The sequence below is a fragment of the Mytilus trossulus genome, chromosome 4, assembly GCF_036588685.1.
Source record: "Mytilus trossulus isolate FHL-02 chromosome 4, PNRI_Mtr1.1.1.hap1, whole genome shotgun sequence".
In the NCBI taxonomy this organism is placed as follows: domain Eukaryota; kingdom Metazoa; phylum Mollusca; class Bivalvia; order Mytilida; family Mytilidae; genus Mytilus; species Mytilus trossulus.
Genome location: NC_086376.1, coordinates 88,039,375 through 88,061,054, shown reverse-complemented (window position 1 = coordinate 88,061,054; position 21,680 = coordinate 88,039,375). Strand labels below are relative to the sequence as shown.

The 21,680-nt window shown below is 32.0% G+C and overlaps 1 protein-coding gene across 1 annotated transcript in view; it reads left to right on the top strand.

Annotated features, from left to right (window-relative positions):
- Positions 1-21,680, top strand: part of LOC134716885 (fibrillin-1-like) — a 138,330-nt gene that overhangs the window by 105,036 nt on the left and 11,614 nt on the right. Inside the window, exons 67-75 of the mRNA XM_063579901.1 lie at positions 9,400-9,486; positions 10,879-10,982; positions 11,747-11,801; positions 14,877-14,967; positions 16,119-16,234; positions 17,637-17,726; positions 18,445-18,493; positions 18,861-18,925; positions 19,228-19,308. Coding sequence (XP_063435971.1) covers positions 9,400-9,486; positions 10,879-10,982; positions 11,747-11,801; positions 14,877-14,967; positions 16,119-16,234; positions 17,637-17,726; positions 18,445-18,493; positions 18,861-18,925; positions 19,228-19,308 — 738 coding nt within the window. The remainder of the gene's footprint in view (positions 1-9,399; positions 9,487-10,878; positions 10,983-11,746; positions 11,802-14,876; positions 14,968-16,118; positions 16,235-17,636; positions 17,727-18,444; positions 18,494-18,860; positions 18,926-19,227; positions 19,309-21,680) is intronic.

The window sequence follows — 21,680 nt, the reverse complement described above, 5'->3', positions numbered from 1 at the left end:
TTATAATAAGGTATATAGGAATTTTTTTTCTGAGACAAGTGCCTGTGTGTATATCTACATCTGCCACAGTATTTTCTATCCAATATACAAGGAACATAAGCTACAAATTGGTCATTGTACTTTCAAATTATATACATTTTACAGACTTAAGAGGTATTGGGTGAAAGTAAAGTATATCATGTATAGTCATCATTTAACACCATTTGAATGCATTTAAATAAGTTGGTACGAGTAAGCAATGGTTCGAGTTTTTTTTTCTTTTTTAATGGTACGAGTTTACAATGGTACAGGATAACTATAATTCGATAAAACACAATAAGTACATGGCTCATACACTTGTAACGGGGATTGGCTATTCTTTAAGTTGAGTGACTATTCAGATTGTTACATTTTGCATGTGCAGTTGAATTAGTTTAGAGAATAATACTATCCAGCTGTACCAGGGTTACCGGCCAAAAATGCTTGAGACTCGCGCACGTTCATGCTTTTTTTGCAACAGTATTCTTGGATCTATTTCTTTCCTCTTTGATCTTTTGAATTTTGGCCAAATCTCATGCATTTGTTTAATGAAAATTTGTCAGAACTGCTATACATGTGTCAATGAAAACTATGGCAATCGTATCCCTCAGAGCATTCTGCTCTTTGATTTATTATAGCTTTGCTTTCGATCAATAGGTATTCCTTAATTATTTGCGGAAAAGTAATAATTTATTTTTTCTGGAATAGTTACTTTTTTTCCGGAAAAGAAAGATATTTTTTTGCGGAAACGTAAACTTTTTTTTACGGAAACGTCATCTTTTTTTCGCAGAAAAGTAATGCCAATTTGCGGAAACGTAAAACGCCGAGGTTTTATTTGACCTTGAACTCAATTTCACAGTTCATTGCATATTGTAGAGTTTTTGTGTTTTGGTCTGTTTTTCTTCAAATTAAGTCAGAAGCCTGTAATTCAATGGTAATTCGTTGTCGTTTGTTGATATGTTACTTTAGAACAGGATCTTGGAACAACTGTCGAATCTAATTTTAAATTTAAAACATATAAGTGATATTTATAACAAAGCTCAGAGAGTGTTATATATAGAATAATAGGTAGTTGAGTTTTTGATACTGACTATATCATGTGGAATATCTAGACGAGCCTGTAAGGGCGAGTTAAGATATTCAACATGATATACTAGTAGTCAGTATCAAAAACTTAACTACCTATAATTCTGTTTATCGGTAATTATGACGTCACGCAATGTATTGCCTAAAATTTTGAGTGATACAGCCAGTACGATGATACTCGAAAATATTAGGCAGTAAGATCAAAGGGAAAATATACGAATTACCGATAACTCTAATTATTCGTCATTCTTTTGATTACATGGATCAAGATATGTTTCTTACTATTTAAATATCAATAGTCGGCGTCCGCTGTTAGTTGCGACACGTGTCTGGTCATTGGTAAGGTATCTTAAAAAAGACATCCAAAAACAGGAATCTGTACAAAGAATGGCCACAAAACTGGAAAAAAAAAATATCATCTTAATTATGAAGACTACGTTCATTGGGTTTGCCAACCATGGAATATCGTAGGGATAGGAATGATATGATACAAAGGCCAGGTTGTACGGTATAGATGACATCAACTGGATAAGCCTATTTACTTTAGCACCATCTCTTAATTCTTGGAAGGTTTTTTTTAAATTTTGAGTAACTACTCATTTGACTGAAAAAATTACAGCTTTAATAACAAAAGAATTGAATGTTCACCGACGATTCAGATGAATTTAACTTCATTTTGAAAATGAGTATCTCAAACACTACTTCGCGGATCTGCCATACGCTGAAGAGAAAATCACAAGAAATCTACGCCAGATTGCGTCAGTTTCATTCATGAAGATTTCATGAATGAACATTTTCCGCTCTACTTTAACCTGTTTACTATGTACGTACGTAAACGTTGTAAAAGCCCGAGAGTATCGAAAAAATCGGGAATGACTGATTAAAATGCGAGAACAAGCCGTCGGATAATTGACAAGTGATAATGGTTTGTTTAACAAAACACAGGTGATAGAATTAAGAGATAACTGTATTGTATTTGAAGCTTTAAGGACGTCCATCGGTAGTTTTACTGTCGCAAATTTAGTTTACCTGGCGACGCGGAGCGGAGACAGGTAAACGGGTATTTGCGACAGTAAAACTACCGATGGACGTCCGCAAAGCTTCAAATACAATACAGTTATCTCTATTCTAATGCAATACAAGTTCATAATTAAATTTCAATCATTATTTAAGTGTAAAATCTTCATTAAAGAAAATTCCGCGAAAAGATGTTATCTTCTTTGGTCCCTACACTAGGTGACGTCATATGTATTCTTCCGGCGTCAAACATAAATACCGGGCGTTTTCTGGCTTCTGTGCCGCTTCAAAATGTAATGAAATTTGATAAAAAGAAGATTTTTAGGCGCAACAAGTGAGTGTTTTGTTTATTATTGTAGCAATAACATGTCAATACATTCCGAAATTCAAAATGTCGGCTTCCTTAGTTACAGACAAGGAGATAGAGAATTTTACGCTTGCTGTCATCCAATCAGAACAATTGTTACAAAATAATTGCATTAGAATATAAAATACTCAATAATTATATGTCTAATGTCTCATTAATGGACGAGAACAGGTAAATACGGTACCGGCTTTCATAAAAAAAAAAAAAAAAATTAAAATGCATTGTTTTTGTCTAAACATCGATCGAAGATTTTGATGCGAAAAATCATTGGAAAAGTTTTAATTCCGTTATTTAAATACATTCCAGTGTGCATATAAGGGCCTTCACTCGTTCAGCATGCTCAAGTGGATCAAACTGACAGCAGAAAAACATTGACCCAACGTCAATTCTTCTTCAGTCTTCTTCAAACTAATCATTACATCATACCACTGTCCTCTGGTGTATTATCGCAAATTCGTATCATATAGCATCCATATTAAAAGCAACCGAGTCAGAATCTACCTCTTAGAATAACATAGCTCAGGGTATGAAGACAAGTGCTGTATAAATGATTGAAGTTCATGAAATTATGATGATGTGTACCCTTTGGCTTAAATAACTGCATTTTCACCTCAAAATTTATTTAGATTACAGACACACATGTGCATAGCATGCCCTATTTAAATAGAAATTCAATTGTTTTGTCATCCAAACACAGAGGCAATGATTACCATAATTTATCAAACGAATGGCTTACAACAACAAAATTATGAATCTAGCGTATATAAACTTTTTATTCCTGTGGTCATACTGCTGTTCTTATGCTCCCACCGTATTGCGTTTTATCCTTGTTCTTCTGTAAGTATGTACATTCTCCCCTTACTTATAAGTACCTCCGTATATCCCAAAATTCGTTTCTGTTCTCTTACTTTAGTTTGCCTGAACCAAATTGTAAGAAACTGATACGCAATGCTTATATATAACCACAATTCACAAGTCAAGTTTGAACTTTAGTTGCGTAACTTTTACCATTCTAGCGTTTAATGCTACTTTACAAAAAGAAAAGTTGCTGGAAATTTAAGTTTTTGTTCTCTAAATATAGTTTGTCTTAACCAAATGTTTTGAAACTTATACACAATTTTCATTACCACAAACACTGATCAAGTTTGAATTTTGATGGATTTATTTTTACTGCCTTAGGGTTGTGCCTTGTTACAAATGGAACCAGATGGTCCACAGGGCACAGCTTTATACGACCGCAGAAGTCGAACCCTGAACAGTTGGGAAAAGTATGGACACAACATTCAAGCTTGATACAGCTCTGAATTTGGATTGCGATCAAATTGTTGACATAACATATAGGTTTCTGACACAAAACAAATAAGAATGAATACACAATGTTTATTGACCCATAGTTCAGATCAAGTAAAAATTTTGGTAGTGTCACATTTACAGTTCTTGAGTTTATAACGTTAATGCTAGCGAGGGCATTATTTGAGTCCCATGGACATGTTCCCTATTTTTGACAAAAGCCTTTAATATTAATTCTCTTTCTTAACAGTTGTATTGATTTAAGTTACTGTAACGGTCTTACTTATAAGTAAGGATGCAGTATTTTTTGCAAAGAACCAATGCTATCCAAAAGAGTTCAAAGAATGAAAATGTATTAATAACTATAGGCCACGATAAAGGTCATCAATAAGAAAGCTTTAAAAGGCCCCGATATGTGGAACAATTCAAAATAAAAAAAAAATAAAAACAAATATGAAGGACCTAAACCAATAAAAAAATACTAATTCACAGGCCCTTGAAGTTGACATGGTACTTAAAGAAATTAACAGAGCTTTCTGCATGTATATTTTATTATTTTAGATCTACAGCTTAAGGTTGCAATCATGAGAAAATATCAAAACTTTTTATGATAAACATAAAAAAGTGATTTTTGATAATTACTGACGAGACAATGGTTTAGTTTAAAACATTAAAGCTGTGATGAAATACATATTTGAAATAATACACGTCTATAACCTTTTTGGAATAATACACAGCTACAGTTGCAAACTTTCCAGAGATGCTATCCAGCACTTTGATTGTTGTTCTCGTTGGTGGTGCTAATATCATCAAATTTAACATTTTTTTCTCTGAAACCCAAATGAAAGTCAAACCAATATATATAGTTTTCTTTTTTGATAGCAATATTATTTTTGAAAATCGAATATATTATATAAAATGAATATAAGCATTACTGCACATCACATTTTAGCTATTTTCGATATGATAGCTTTATTAACATTTCATGGAATATATCCGACACTTGTTCCGGAATCAAACAGTCCTTGTATGTAAGCCAACAATCGAGCAGACCTTTCAACAAACTTATATCGCGCCAGGTAGAATTTATATTTCAACACGAATTTGATAAAATCACACCTGTAGTCGGAAAGATATTGCACCTATGTACTGTTTGTTTTTATCTCAATCGAATTATGACTTTTGAAGAGCGGTATACTACTGTTGCCTTTACATTTCCCTTCAACTTGTTTCATGAATAATGTACCTCATAAATAAATGTGTATCGCCATCTTATATTGACATTATTTGCATTAGTGTATTTAATACTAAGTCTTGTTGAATTTAACTTCAATTTTTTGATATATGCATTTTTATTGTTAAATTGAAGTTATATAAGTATATCATCCAGTGTATTCTAATCTCAAAAAATAAAATGGATTAAAAGGGTTGAGCCAAACATTATTAACATTCACCATTTAACTCAGTACTAATGTTAGGTATCGGTTTCAGTTTCGGTTTCGGCTTATGTTGAACATGTCTTATACTAGAGGTCACTCATTAAAAACCAGTGTAAGACGACACACAGGGCTAAATACAGGATTTTGGAAAGGGTGCTAATTATGAAAAATTCGCGGAGCGAGGAAAAAACATTTTTGGACCTTTTTCAGGCTTATGGATATTATTTGGACCAACCCCGTCAATAATCATTTGCACATATCATACCCATGGAGCTGGTATTGTGGTCTATCATAATTGCCCATCGAACGTGAAATTAGGGATACAACAACTACAGTTTAATCTGCCTAATATCTTTACCTTAATCTAGAAATTGATATGTATGGTAGCATAGTAAAACATTGAGACAAAAGAGATGAGTTTGTCTTCCCAATTGTCCATTTCCATGATTTACGATATCACATTCAATCAGTGCCTGCCGAGAATAGTAAAAATCGATATTTTGACTAAGCCGGCAAAATATCCTCTGCCTGTTGGAATATCTGTGTCAATTGGTAATAATTTGTATTTTCGGGATAAAAGCAATTTCATGGTGTATCAAATTATTTTGGACATGTATTTTACGACATAGTCAAACACAAATGACGTTAATGCCACTTTTGTAAAGATCGGAACAATGTAATACGAGTTATATTGGGACGATGCTGATGCTGTGAGTCCAAGAGGTAAAATAAGTTACTATATCAACAGGAGCAACTGATATTGTTTTAATAAAGCTAGTGTACATTTTAATTTAAATGTTTTAGAAGAATTAACAAAAATAAAGGAACAAAACCACCTCACCATAACATAGATCACATGCATGGTCTGTTTTACATGTAATATTGTTGATTGTAAATAGCAAACCAAAGCTTTAACATATTAGTAGTCTATACGGTCTAGTACTGGACCTCTGATTTAATACTCCAATTAAACTCAGAGGACACTGGAAAATTTAATGGATCAGCCGAAAGGGGGGTCTAACATTTTAAAGGTATAAATAAAAAGGCGCGTGTATGTTGCGATATAGTCACGGTCCCAAAGACAATTCAAGTTTTATATTGTGTTCTGTCGACTGTATGTGTTCAATTCGGAAAAATAATTAAAAGTGCACAAGAAATACGAATATACACATTACGTACGAATTATTTGTTTAGCTTCAAGTTTATTTGACCCGACATTTGGTCTCCAGTGTACTGTTTTTGATCTTACATTGGACCTCAAGTGTACACTAATTTGACCTAGCATTGGGTCTTTAGCGTATTATATTATTTGATCTTACACTGGGTCTCAAGTGAACTCTATTTGATCGTACATTGGGTCTCAAGTGTACTCTAATTTGATTTTACTTTGGGCCTCAAGTGTACGCTAATTTGATCGTACATTGGGTCTAAAGTGTACACTATAATTTGATCGTACATCGGGTCTCAAGTGTACTCTATTTGATTTTACATCGGGTCTCAATCGAAGTTGATTCAGGCAAACTCTTTCTCTTCTTTGCCGGTTTTGTTTGGTTGTGGGGTATTTTTGGCATGTAAAGAATTATCTGTTAAATTTAATAAACAAATTAATAATTAATTTGTCGAAAATTAAATGTAACATAATAAATTAAGACACAATTATCGCCCGCTTTAGGTGATATTTTTAAACCTCATATACAATTATACATCTTATATCGACCTATTCCATCGGCTACATTGTCATTGATTTTTTTCTCCACAATATCATAGATGGCGCTGTATTTGTAGATAATAGGATGGATCGTCCTGGAAACCACCATTTACGTCAATAATTCCATTCTAGAATTCCATGTTGATTAAAATGTAAAAGATAAATACATTTGTGTGTGTTAGAGAACTTTACACACGATATCAATCACGTACAACACTTCCTTATCACTAGAAATTGACATAAGAGGACACATCTAGTTGAAATAGATTACGGTAAGTTGACATGTAATTTTAGTACGTTCAATATGGACATATGTAAATAATATGTGTAATTGATGGGGAACGTTTTGTTTTGATTGTTTTGTTTTTGTTTACATGGATAAATCCAATCTTCAATTTGAAACTTCACTATATTCGCACAATTAAGTGGCGGGGTTGTCCCCCCCCCCCCCTAATTGTCTTCACTGTTTAAGAAATAAACCACTTCTAGCATGTCTAACATATTTGTTATTGCATATGAAACCCGGGCAACTACAGTGGTTTTAAGTACATTGTTTTGTGATACATCCAAGCATCAGGTTCTCATTATCTTGGACTATATCGACTTTATAACACTTATATATACCAGTCCTCGTCACTATAAAAATTTGGGATATTAAGTCATGACGTACATTTTATTTGTACATGTAAACATGAAAGATGAATATAAAATGTCAAGTTATGCATCATTCTTTTTGATCGTTATCTCACACAAGATAAACCCTACATGTCATGTAAATGACCTGCACGTTTATACACTACAATAAAAAAAAATTACATTGTAGAATTTAGCATTGCTTTTAGCGAGGAGAAAATGATACGTTTTATAAATTGCAAATCTAATTAATTTTTCACCAAAATTTAATTTAATTTTCTTTTTGTGTCTATTATTTCGCTATTCCGATGTCACAATGACATTGTTTATGAAATCGGCGGTTACCTGTTCCCCCTTTTTATACTACAAACCAACACACACACAAAACTTCTGCGGGTTCTCATTCATTTATAAATTTCATATATTATGCCATCAAAGTCAACAGCTGAATAGAATGTTGTATGATGTAAATGTTCGGTTGAATTATCTATCTTCTGGAGAGAAAAAAAAATCAGTACTGTCATGAAGGAGTACACGAAAATTGTTTATTTCGGCAATTACATTTAAAATGATTGGTAAATGTTAATCAACATAAGTTATTGATCTAACCATGTCTAGATCTATTTCACACACATATTAAACTGCAAATTTTAAATATTCTGTAAACAGTTGCATTTTTGGCATCTTGTGGCTGATTGCGGGCTGGTATACTCCTAGTTCTTCACAAACAGTATAGTCAAAACATTTACAGCCTAACTGCTTTTGAAGTGTTATCATTAAAGAAAGTGGTTTTCTTTAAAACTAGCGCCGATACAATTCTATAAAGCTGAACTAGTCCGGTAGAAAAAAAAACTTGTAATTATATATATATATACCCAAAATAATTTGTATACAACGCCTAATGTCAACCGATGATCAAAGTTGTATGCACTATTAACTATACTAATAGGTGTTTTTTTGCATTGTTAATTTCAACACTGTTTACACTTTATTTTTTGTCATTTTTAATATTTTTCACAAGTCTGAAATACCAGTGACATATATATATATATACATATCTATAATACTAAAATTACGAGGTCCAATTTGTCAGCCGTCATCACGTAAAAACGACGAATCAAAGAATTCAACTTTATATATTACTTATATAGTACAAAGGTGTAGATTAAAAATTACACCACTCCAGGCCCTTTTGTTTTCCACGTAATTAATATTGCCAATAATTAAGAAGTTCCGGGTCGAGTCCGATACCAATACCAATAGTATATTCATCTGTTATCTATTACCTTATCTGTATGTTCTGCAAATGACAGGCGCACCACCAAACGGTGTCAGGATATGCTATATGCACGGGTCATAATCACAAAGTTGACACTACTAAATTGTCAAATTTTACCTATTGTAGTATTTTAATCAGTAAGGCTTTATAAGATAACAATACGGATACTAAAAATAAGGCGTATATGTACAGTTTTCAATTTGTTAGCGGGCATGACGTAAAACAGCGAATCAAAGAATTCAACTTTATTTATAACTAATATAGGACAATGCTGTTGATTAAAAAAATACTCCATCCCAGGATCTTTTGTTTTCCAAATAATTAATATTACCAATAATTGATAAGTTCCAGTTAGACGGTTTCAAACAGAAAGATTTGAAAGCAGAGAAAATTGTGATAACTATCTTATAATCGGCATGACTTTATCAGATGACAATACTAATACAAAAATAATTCTTGCGCATAGTTATATACTTTAATTCAGTCACGAACCCCTGATATCACGGGTGTGTTCTAGTGTCTCTTGAAATACCAAGCATGTTAGATAAGGAATAATTAAAAGTTCGTGGATTAAATTGTAAAGGTTTAACCGTTACCTCCGATTCGAAAGATTTTATTTGGAATAATAATACAGCACAGCAACCAGAAAGTATGTTTTAACGGAGAAAGTAGAATTTTTCACTATTTCAAACTTTTTATCTGTCAATTTTAATAGCATATTTCAAAGATAGATTGTTATGTACTTCAAATGAAACATTTCGAATAGTCATTTCATATGGTATATATATGTTATAGTAATTGTGTCACGAAAATCCCTAATCATTGCAGGAGTTTTCTAAAATCACTTATTTTGACTGGGCCAGTCTATGGGTATCATAAAATCCCCGATATAATTAAAATTGCTGTACTGTATCATTTACAATGATTAAATCTAGGGAATTTGGAAAATGATTTACATTTAAATATCTTGGTAAAATTTCTTCCTTCTCTCGTATGAGATGGGACACTTGCTAGGAGTTACAAACATGTAGGAGTTAATTGATGTAGGTAGATATAGGAAGATGTGGTGCGAGTGCCGCCAATGAGACAACTCTCCATCCAAATAACAGTTTAAAAAGTAAACCATTATAGGTTAATGTTTCCCATGGAGATTTAGTTAGATATTAAAACACGTTTAAGCCACGATTTTTGGTCGAAAATACCTGATCCATGTCAGGAATATCGCAGTTGTAATCCACTGGTTCCTTTGATAGACAGCGATCGATTTTGTTCGTTTTGATAGACTCCCCCTTTTCTAATTGACTTGGAGTTCGCTATTTTATTTAATATAGAACATAGATTATATTACTGTGATGTGAATATGAACCCTGTAGACTGACAAGCTTTTCCGAAATATTAACGTCTAATTCTCATGGTAAAAGGTCCTCAGGAATACATGTACATATTAACTATACCAGCTAGGAAACCGTTCTGACTCCAACTCTGAAAAGACGTAAAATATTATCACCGTATATCTTTCATATTTGATCAGTAAAAGGGAAATATAAAATCCAAGAAATTGTTGTCATATAGGTATGCTACATATAAAAAAAGTGACTTCTATCATAATTTTTTTTAAGAAGAGACAACAGATTGTATTTTAATCAATTCTTTCTCTAAGTATCCAACCAGGCTGGGTCTCGGCCTTTTTTCATGCTTCCACGACTTGCTTTTGTCATATTTAATATACTGTAATATAACGTCAGTGCTATCACTTATAGGTAAATGATTTTCATTTTTTTTTCTCCACTCTGAATATTAAAATTAATTGAAGAGTAAATTTTATTTAATCTATTAAAAAGGTAGGTTTAAAAGATATTGCACGTGGAAATGTTCAAAATAGGTGAACTTGTCGACAATTCAAAGCAATAATGTAATAACAAACGGATAACTGTAGACCTTATACTAGTATCCTTTTAATGAAATAGTCACTTTAAGATGGGATTAACCATCTGATTTGTAACATTTGACTTTTCTAACACTTGTCTTTTTCTTATTTCAGAAGTCAAAATGGGCCTTTTAAAGGCTGTATCGTTGCTACTAGCAGTATGTATAGTAAATGCATCGAAATTAGATCTTCTCATGCCTGAAGTGGCTCCCGATAAGGTATGTTTTACAGTTTGGTGAAGTTATAATTTATACATTTCTGAAGGATTTATTTTATATAATTTGTAGATTTTTCGTAAATAAGAAACGAAAACATTGTCATTTGTCCTCATCTCTATTGTTGTCATTATTTACCTCGGCCTTATTTGTTTTATGTGGCCTTGATATACATAAGATGTTTAAATTGCATTACAGGGTTGTGGCTTCAAGACACGACATCCGTCTTAAATAATTGGGATAGTTATTAAATATATATAAATTAAGAAGATGTGCCATGATTGCCATAAGACAATTATCGAGAAGAGACCAAATGACACAGAAATTAACAACTATAAGTCACCGTACGGTCTTCAACAATAAACAAAACCACCATACCGCATAGTCAGCTATACAATCAACGAAAAGACAAATGTAAAACAATTTAAACGACAAAACTAAATTTCTAATTTATGCAATAATATGGTCATCTTTCCATTTCTCGCGATCATAGTCTTCTTTTGCTGAGGCAGCGTAAGGCAAACACCAATCAACCAATTAATCATGTATACATCCATCACTTACTTTTAAAACTAGTGATTCAGGATGACATATGTATTTAACTTCCAGGCATATTACAAATCAATTTTCATGTTCGCTAAATTATAACATAAGAGATTAATAATATGATATTGTAACTAATTAAATATGTTATTGCAATTTCACACTTTGTTCGAGCAATGTTGTAGTTACTGTATTTTTATTGATATTTTTTTTCTTTATTTCAGGCTGACACGTATTTATGTATTCCACTGAAAATGTCAGAGTTAAACACTTATATAGGTAAAGTTTTAAAAAAAAATGTACAAATTACAAGCTTTTGACGAGAACAATAATCGATTACTTGAAAATGTTTAGAATACCTAAATACATTAATTTATAAAACAAAACAATGAAAACTTATTAGTTATAATCTAAGCGGTGCATATTGAAGCTTGATACCTAATATATACAGCATACCTCTCATAAAGGGATGTTTATTTGATATGCTAAGACAGGTTTCTTTTTCTGACTCAATAGTTTTTATACGACCGCAAAATATGAAAAATTTTCGTCGTATATTGCTATCACCCCGAATACTTTTAGTTTTCGCACTCTAACTTAAGTAAAAGGGAATAGAAATCTATGAAATTTTAACACAAGGTTTAAGACCACAAAAGGAAGGTTGGTATTGATTTTGGGAGTTTTGATCCCAACATTTAAGGAATTAGGGGCCAAAAAGGGCCCAAATAAGCATTTTCTTGTTTTAAGCACAGTAACTTTAGTAACAGTAAATAGAAATCTATGAAATTTTGACACAAGGTTTATGACTACGAAAGGAAGGTTGGGATTGATTTTGGGAGTTTTGGTTCCAACAGTTTAGGAATTAGGGGCCAAAAAGGGGTCCAAATTAGCATTTTACTTGGTTTTCGCACCATAACTTTAGTATAAATAAATAGAAATCTATGAAATTTAAACACAAGGTTAATGACCACATAAGGAAATTTGGTATTGATGTTGGGAGTTTTGGTCTTAACAGTTTAGGAATTAGGGGCCAAAAAGGGGTCCAAGTAAGCATTTTTCTTGGTTTTCGCACCATAACTTTAGTATAAGTAAATAGAAATCTATGAAATTTAAACACAAGGTTCATGACCTCAAAAGGAAGGTTGGTATTGATTTTGGGAGTTTTGGTCTTAACAGTTTAGGGATAAGGGGCCCAAAGGGTCCAAAACTAAACTTTGTTTGATTTCATCAAAAATTGAATAATTGGGGTTCTTTGATATGCCGAATCTTAATGTGTATGTAGATTCTTAATTTTTGGGTCCCGTTTTCAAATTGGTCTACATTAAGGTCCAAAGGGTCTAAAATTAAACTTTGTTTGATTTCATCAAAAATTGAATAATTGGGGTTTTTTGATATGCCGAATCTAACTGTGTATGTAGATTCTTAATTTTTGGTCCCGTTTTCAAATTGGTTTACATAATCAAGGTCCAAAGGGTCCCCAAATTGAACTTAGTTTGATTTTGACCAAAATTGAATCCTTGGGGTTATTTGATATGCTGAATCTAAAAATGAACTTAGATTTTTGATTATTGGCCCTGTTTTCAAGTTGGTCCAAATCAGGGTCCAAAATCAAACTTAGTTTGATTTCATCAAAAATAGAATAAATTGGGTTCCTTGATATGCCAAATCTAACTGTGTATGTAGATTCTTAATTTTTGGTCCTGTTTTCAAATTGGTCTACACTAAAGTCCAACGGGTCCAAAATTAAACTTAGTTTGATTTTAACAAAAATTGAATTATTGGGGTTCTTTGATATGCTGAATCCAAACATGTACTTAGATTTTTGATTATGGGCCCAGTTTTCGAGTTGGTCCAAATCAGGATCTAAAATAGCAAGTCTTTTCAATTGCACAGTATTGCACAATAGCAAGAAATATCTAATTGCAAAAAATTGTGAAATAGCAAACAAAAATTTAATTAGAGTTATCTTTCTTTGTCCAGAATAGTAAGCAAGAAATATCTAATTGCACAATATTGTGCAATAGCAAGATTTTTTTTTAATTGGAGTTATCTTTCTTTGTCCAGAATCAACTAAAATCTTTGTTATATACAATTATATACAATGTTTATTCACTTTTTACTACCAACTGATAAATTAAAACAATCTTTACCATTCAGTGATTGCTAGCAGTTTTTTTACATCTTAATATGTTATGATGTATTTAAATGAGTAGTTATTGTTGCAAACTCCATTAGAAATTTTAATTGAGATCAGTTTTGGAATAAGGGAAAGGGGGATGTGAAAAAAAAAATTGGGTTCAATTTTTCTCATTTGAAATTTCATAAATAAAAAGAAAATTTCTTCAAACATTTTTTTGAGAGGATTAATATTCAACAGCATAGTGAATTTCTCTAAGAGAAAACAAAAATTTTAAGTTCATTAGAACATATTCATTCTGTGTCAGAAACCTATGCTGTGTCAACTATTTAATCACAATCCAAATTAAGAGCTTGATTCAGCTTAAATGTTGTGTCCATACTTGCACCAACTGTTCAGGGTTCAACCTCTGCGGTCGTATAAAGCTACGCCCTGCGGAGCATCTGGTTTAAACATTAAAGGATTATCGACTTTTTTATTTGGTGTGGTTTTCAAGACGGCACGAACATTTATTCCCCCTTTGATGCACATTTGATTCCTGTCTTGTGTGCAAGTTTTAATTTAGGTCCTACCAGACTGAAATATTCATTCCCAAAATCCTCATGATGTGTCCTCTTTAGAATGACAAATCTAGACCGCTTATATAAATGACCATACAGAAGTGCGATCTTTTCAGATATAATGAATCCATGGCCTGTCAAACCAAAGAAAAACCAATGGCTTTATTCTGTCAATGCTAAGCATGTGGATTAAGAGCAAAAATAGTTGAATCGAAGTTGGCCTGGTGTGTCTTTATTGTTTTACAGACTTCAACCTTATAAGCTAGTACTGTATAAATTAAGCACATCGTCTCGGTCCAGTAGATAACATGGTTCAACATGTACCTTTTTCATTATTGTGCTGAAGCGGTAATGTTTTCTTTCTTTCATCATTGCCCTTTATCTGTAATCCATACCGATTAACAGGGGCAACCTGAGATTATCAAATAACATCGCTAACAATGTACAGGTATACTTTTCATTTTGTTGAAAATCTTTTAGTTTAAAACTCTTCAACCTTTAATAGGTTATGATTTTCCAACTGTTAATAAAAATGTTTTTTAAGGTAATTTAAACGTTACTTCTATGCGTAAAATTGGTTACTCTTTATTCAAAATGTGTTTTCATTCTTTTTTAAATGCAAGTTTAAAAGCAGTTCTATAACTTATCGATTTTCAGTTGGATTTGAACCCCATGCCAATAAGAAAGTAGCCCATCACATGTTGTTGTATGGTTGTACTACACCTGGTATTCCGGGGGCTAAAGTTTGGTGAGTACCTCCTTTTATTGTTGTTTTCAAAAAAAAAATTACAGTAAAATTATCATTTTTTTAAGTGAGGAGTTTTGTTTTATCCAGATACATACATATATACACATATTTATTTCATTTATATTTTCGACTCCATCCTGTTATATACATGTATGCATATTTGATACATTTGACATTGTATCATGTTGGAAACATGCTTTATATTCCCTTCATTTGAAGTTTGGTGTATAATAGTTGTCTCATTTACAATCATACATCGTCTCATTATTTTCATATGAATTATCATTGCATACATGTAACATAACGAAGACAATAGTGTTAACAGGAAAATGTTCGAAGCAGACTTTATTTACATTTAAGATCATTTAACAAACGAGTTGTGAAATTTAAGTAAATGTTATACTCCGAATTAATATATATTAGAAATGCATGATGCAAAAAGTTTAGAACTGACATACGTGTTCATATAAGATTGTGTGTGGCTGAAGGTAATTAGAAATAATCCTCAAAAAGTTTATCCCCCAAAAATTCAACGTACAATCGGAAACAATCTCCTTATTATCAAGGCATAACTAACGATAGTTATTACTATACAAAATATTATATAAAAATGATATTTAAAAAAAAAATGACTTCATAATGCTCCTAGTTTCAAGCTGATGTAACTGAAAGCTAACTTTAGTCAAAACTTTGACCCAATACTAGACGAACAGACGGACGGAATGAGGAGGTTCAGACGCGGAAAATATCATGCTCCTCTACTATCGTCGCCAGGCATTAAATGCTACTGAAGTTTTAGAAAATCATTAGATGTTTAACACATACATGTACTAGTATATTTTTTTTACCCCAGAATCAAAAACAATGAACTTCCGACCTCCTATATCAAACTTGTTCCAAACTTGTTCCATTGTACACTTAGACTAATATTTATTGATCCAAGTTATATTTTAGTCAGAAAGTCTCTTGATTCAACATTCCCATATGGGTTAAAGATTATAGATTGTTAGAGAAAATAATTTTTATTATCTTTTTCAAAAAATTTAGCATAGGAAAGAAATTTTTAGCCAATTATTACTGTAAATCAAAATCAATAATTTTATACAATACTGTATTTCAATCGTCATAAAGTCGTTATCAACCCTTTTTAGGAATTGTGGTGGGATGGAACATCCAACATTTAAATCAGCAGGTACATGCAAGACCGGAAACAAAGGAATTATATATGCTTGGGCTTATGACGCACCGGGTCTGACATTGCCAAAAGGTATGTTTTATTGTCTGAGGAAAAAAAGGATAAACATTTTTGTCCTACATTTTTTAAATTGTAGTCTTAGTCATGCCTTTCACTCTATGCGATCACCTTTTTGTTTAAGTTTTCCCTACCCTTGTTTTACATAACTTGTCATCCTGCCTTTTATTTAAACTCAAAACTGTTGTCCTGCCCCCCCCCCCCCCCCCTTTTTTTTTTTTTTTTTTTATCTCAGTAGCCTCCCTTAAAAATCAAATGTTGCTCCCTTAATCTTTATACTTAAGGAATGAACATACAAATATTTAAAGATTTTTTTTGAAAAATCTACCACTTCACGTATCAAAGCCAGAGACAGTGTTTTAAGCTTCTGAAAGAAGTCGGTTTTTAAAAATTAATAGTAATTTCCCTTCTTTTACAATTTCCTCTAACTTTGCACCTTTACATATAATTTCACCTGAAACAATCATTACCGATCAATATTCCTTTTTATATTTTAAGAATCTTTATTTTAATTGTGTATGTGCGAAAATAGATACATAACCATCGATTTGCTAGGATATGACATCAATAAATCAAGTACGCACTATGTTGATCAAGCTTAATTAGTATTGATCACGTGGTATTGATCAGTCAACTCCTACGCTCTAGAGGAGTTCCAGGAATCAAGATCAATCGGAACTGTTGATCTGTGTTTGAAACATTATCCAATAAAAAAAACTAAAATATCCAATACTACGTGCTTACTTGAACATAGCACCGGAGTCATGTCAAGCAAACAAAACAAAACATGTTAAATGTGCTGAATCGACGCTTTTGAAGTTCAACAAATTTAGTTTTATAACAACTATTTTGTTTAAATTGATTATTGATTACGAATGATATGATTTGAATTAGATGTAACATGTGTATGTTATGGTCGTTGATTTTCATTTAATGTAATGTTTCACTATTTATATTAGTAATTTGCTATTGATTTCATCATTTGTTTGACGACTTTTCTAAACTTATATTAATTATACATTTCTATCGGCTTTACGATTTATTGTTTACCACCAAACACATGTTTTATTATAAGACACAAGAGAAACACTGGACACATTTTAAGTATCCATGAGAAATCCCACACGTGATATTAATAAAACGCAAAGCCTTTGTATTGCTGCTCTTCGTCTAATAGTGAAAGTCATATCAATATATTTACAAATCTAATCAGAATCTCTGTAAATTGCAGACAGTGACCCTTTTATGTTATCATCAGTAGCGATAATTAACGTAAAACAAACAATGAAGATGTTGTATGATTGTCAATCATTATGAGACTATAATAGCATATTAAAAATATAAGCTAAAAATCGTTATTAGAAATCACCATGATGTCTAACCACACCTGCATTGCTAAATGTATTTTTTATTTCAGATGTTGCATTCAAAGTAGGCGGAGACACTGGTATAGATTACCTAGTGCTGCAAGTTCACTACAAAGATGTTTCCAGTTTTCTACCTCCCAGTAAGTTTATATTAGTTTTCTTTGTGCTTTCCTTTCAAAGAAAATCAAGATTTCAATTGAAAACGAACAATTTTTGTTTACAATTTTTATTTTAAGACAACACAAAAATGTGTTGTCCAGAAGAAACTTGAGCCCATAACTTATCATGTATAGTTTAAATAAAGCAAACCAAGTGTAGCTTACCATTTTTAATATAGGAATGTGAAAATTAGATTGGTTGGATCAAAATTGTATTGGTTAAAATAGAATCATCTACATGTTGTGTCAATCTAATTAAAATATTGATCTCTGATTACGTTATACTCATATGCAGTACTATCTTAATCAGAGATCAATATTTTAATTAGATTGATGTTGTGCAAAAAGATCTGACCTTGACAAATCGCGAAAAAGGCTTATTTATTGCAATTTTCGAAAAAGAATAAAACGTACGTGTATGTATTAGTGCATAAATGTTTGTTTTGGAGTACCAGTTTGGGTTTGGTTTTTCAACTATACGATTTTTCTACCTTGAAAGTGTAGGATGTCTCGGAAAATGGTTACCCAGACATTACGAAATGGAAAAACACAAACAATTAGTTAGATTGGATCAGAGCAATTTGAATTTCAGAAATAATTCAAAACACTAAAATCATTGTCATTTTAACTGTGTGAGATTAATAAATCAAACGCATTTTTAATTGCTCCTAATTTCCTATTTTCAAATACTTTATTTCAGACAACGGAGTAGATAGTTCAGGTGTCTCCCTAATAACAACAGAAGTACCGTAAGTACCTTACTTGAGCCTATATTCATAAAATTGGAGTAGATATATCAACTTAGTCAAATTTTCAATTACGGGATGGTAACCCATAATTGAAAATTTTGATTACAAAACACGTGACTGTATTGCTGATAAAACTCTCTTACTTTCTCTAAAAATGAAATGATAAAATGTTGACATACCAAATCACAAATGATTTTCTGTTAAACGAATTCGAAGTTATATGAATATGCTTATTTTGCTCAAAATATTGATTGGAACTCAAATATTAATTTTTTGAGTAAATTAGTTGAAAACATGACTCTTATTATCATACTTACACTTAACAAAAGGTTCAGTTAAATTATTGATAGTATTGAAATATTTTCAGGCAGCCAAAGCGAGCAGGGGTAATGTTACTAGGTACAAGCGGAAAGCTACCCAAACATTCTGTAGGTATGTATGACTTGCAATGTTGACGAGGAAATATAAACTTGTGATGATACTGTTTCTTTTTGCAGAAGTTTGAAATATTCAACCGATAGCATGTTGCATCAGTGTTGACATTACACTGTTGTAAAGGACATGTTTCAAGCCCGTTCTTTCGTTGCTTGTAACTTTATATCAGACACGCTTTTCCTTTTTAAGTTACCTTATTTTCTTTTTTTCTTTTCTTATTAGTATAACTTTAGTTCAATTATTTGCTTATCAGACACATGATATTGAATGATTATCATAATAATGTTGTTTTGTTTCAGAGTACTTTGAATCTACTTGTATGTACCGTGAGAGTTTCACGGTGTATCCATTTGCCTACAGGACACACGCTCACATGCATGGTACGTTTAATACATCGTTAAACTGAGGTTTTATCTTTTGCACTATCATCTAGATTTATCGATTAATATCTTGCTGGTGACTGTAAGCAGTTTAGGGGTTAATATCAACAATAAAATATTCCATTTATAGGTTTGAGTTTGTTCTAAATTTAGTTAATTTTAGGAGAATAAATAAAACTGTGGAATATTTTTTCGTGTCCAAACAATGTCTCATTTTCATTCTGTTAGTAATAAGTTAAGATAAACATATTAGATGATATTTTCCGTCTTTGGTCAAATATATCAATTATGATAGGTTTATTAAATGACAGAGGCACCGTTACTTAAGCACTGAAATGGTGAGTTCGTTTCGTGATATTCATTAGGCAATAAAACGTATTAAGAGAGAACCATTGGAATGAAGACATTTTCACATCAGTGAGTTTAGGTGCATGTGGTTATGTCTTCTTAAACACATTTACGAACTAGTTAACCAAGACCAACAACGGTCTGTATTCGAATACCAAATGTTCATCATGTTATACTTTAACTATACATAATAGTCTTTTTTATCAGCATTATTGTATCAAAAATGGTGTAACAAACATTTTGAACTCCCCATTGAAAAATATGAAAAAGCATTACGAGACAAATATCCGTCCATGACGTGGATATAAGCAACCATACGTCCCCATACAATTATCTGTTTTATATTTGACAGGAAAGGTTGTATCTGGCTATGTTATAAAGGATGGTGTCAATTATCTGTTTTATATTTGACAGGAAAGGTTGTATCTGGCTATGTTATAAAGGATGGTGTCAATTATCTGTTTTATATTTGACAGGACAGGTTGTATCTGGCTATGTTATAAAGGATGGTGTCAATTATCTGTTTTATATTTGACAGGCAAGGTTGTATCTGGCTATGTTATAAAGGATGGTGTCAATTATCTGTTTTATATTTGACAGGCAAGGTTGTATCTGGCTATGTTATAAAGGATGGTGTCAATTATCTGTTTTATATTTGACAGGCAAGGTTGTATCTGGCTATGTTATAAAGGATGGTGTCAATTATCTGTTTTATATTTGACAGGAAAGGTTGTATCTGGCTATGTTATAAAGGATGGTGTCAATTATCTGTTTTATATTTGACAGGCAAGGTTGTATCTGGCTATGTTATAAAGGATGGTGTCAATTATCTGTTTTATATTTGACAGGCAAGGTTGTATCTGGCTATGTTATTAAGGATGGTGTCAATTATCTGTTTTATATTTGACAGGCAAGGTTGTATCTGGCTATGTTATAAAGGATGGTGTCAATTATCTGTTTTATATTTGACAGGAAAGGTTGTATCTGGCTATGTTATTAAGGATGGTGTCAATTATCTGTTTTATATTTGACAGGCAAGGTTGTATCTGGCTATGTTATAAAGGATGGTGTCAATTATCTGTTTTATATTTGACAGGCAAGGTTGTATCTGGCTATGTTATAAAGGATGGTGTCAATTATCTGTTTTATATTTGACAGGCAAGGTTGTATCTGGCTATGTTATAAAGGATGGTGTCAATTATCTGTTTTATATTTGACAGGCAAGGTTGTATCTGGCTATGTTATAAAGGATGGTGTCAATTATCTGTTTTATATTTGACAGGCAAGGTTGTATCTGGCTATGTTATAAAGGATGGTGTCAATTATCTGTTTTATATTTGACAGGCAAGGTTGTATCTGGCTATGTTATAAAGGATGGTGTCAATTATCTGTTTTATATTTGACAGGCAAGGTTGTATCTGGCTATGTTATAAAGGATGGTGTCAATTATCTGTTTTATATTTGACAGGCAAGGTTGTATCTGGCTATGTTATAAAGGATGGTGTCAATTATCTGTTTTATATTTGACAGGCAAGGTTGTATCTGGCTATGTTATAAAGGATGGTGTCAATTATCTGTTTTATATTTGACAGGCAAGGTTGTATCTGGCTATGTTATTAAGGATGGTGTCAATTATCTGTTTTATATTTGGCAGGAAAGGTTGTATCTGGCTATGTTATTAAGGATGGTGTCAATTATCTGTTTTATATTTGACAGGAAAGGTTGTATCTGGCTATGTTATTAAGGATGGTGTCAATTATCTGTTTTATATTTGATAGGAAAGATTGTATCTGGCTATGTTATTAAGGATGGTGTCAATTATCTGTTTTATATTTGACAGGAAAGGTTGTATCTGGCTATGTTATTAAGGATGGTGTCAATTATCTGTTTTATATTTGACAGGAAAGGTTGTATCTGGCTATGTTATAAAGGATGGTGTCAATTATCTGTTTTATATTTGACAGGAAAGGTTGTATCCGGCTATGTTATTAAGGATGGTGTCAATTATCTGTTTTATATTTGAC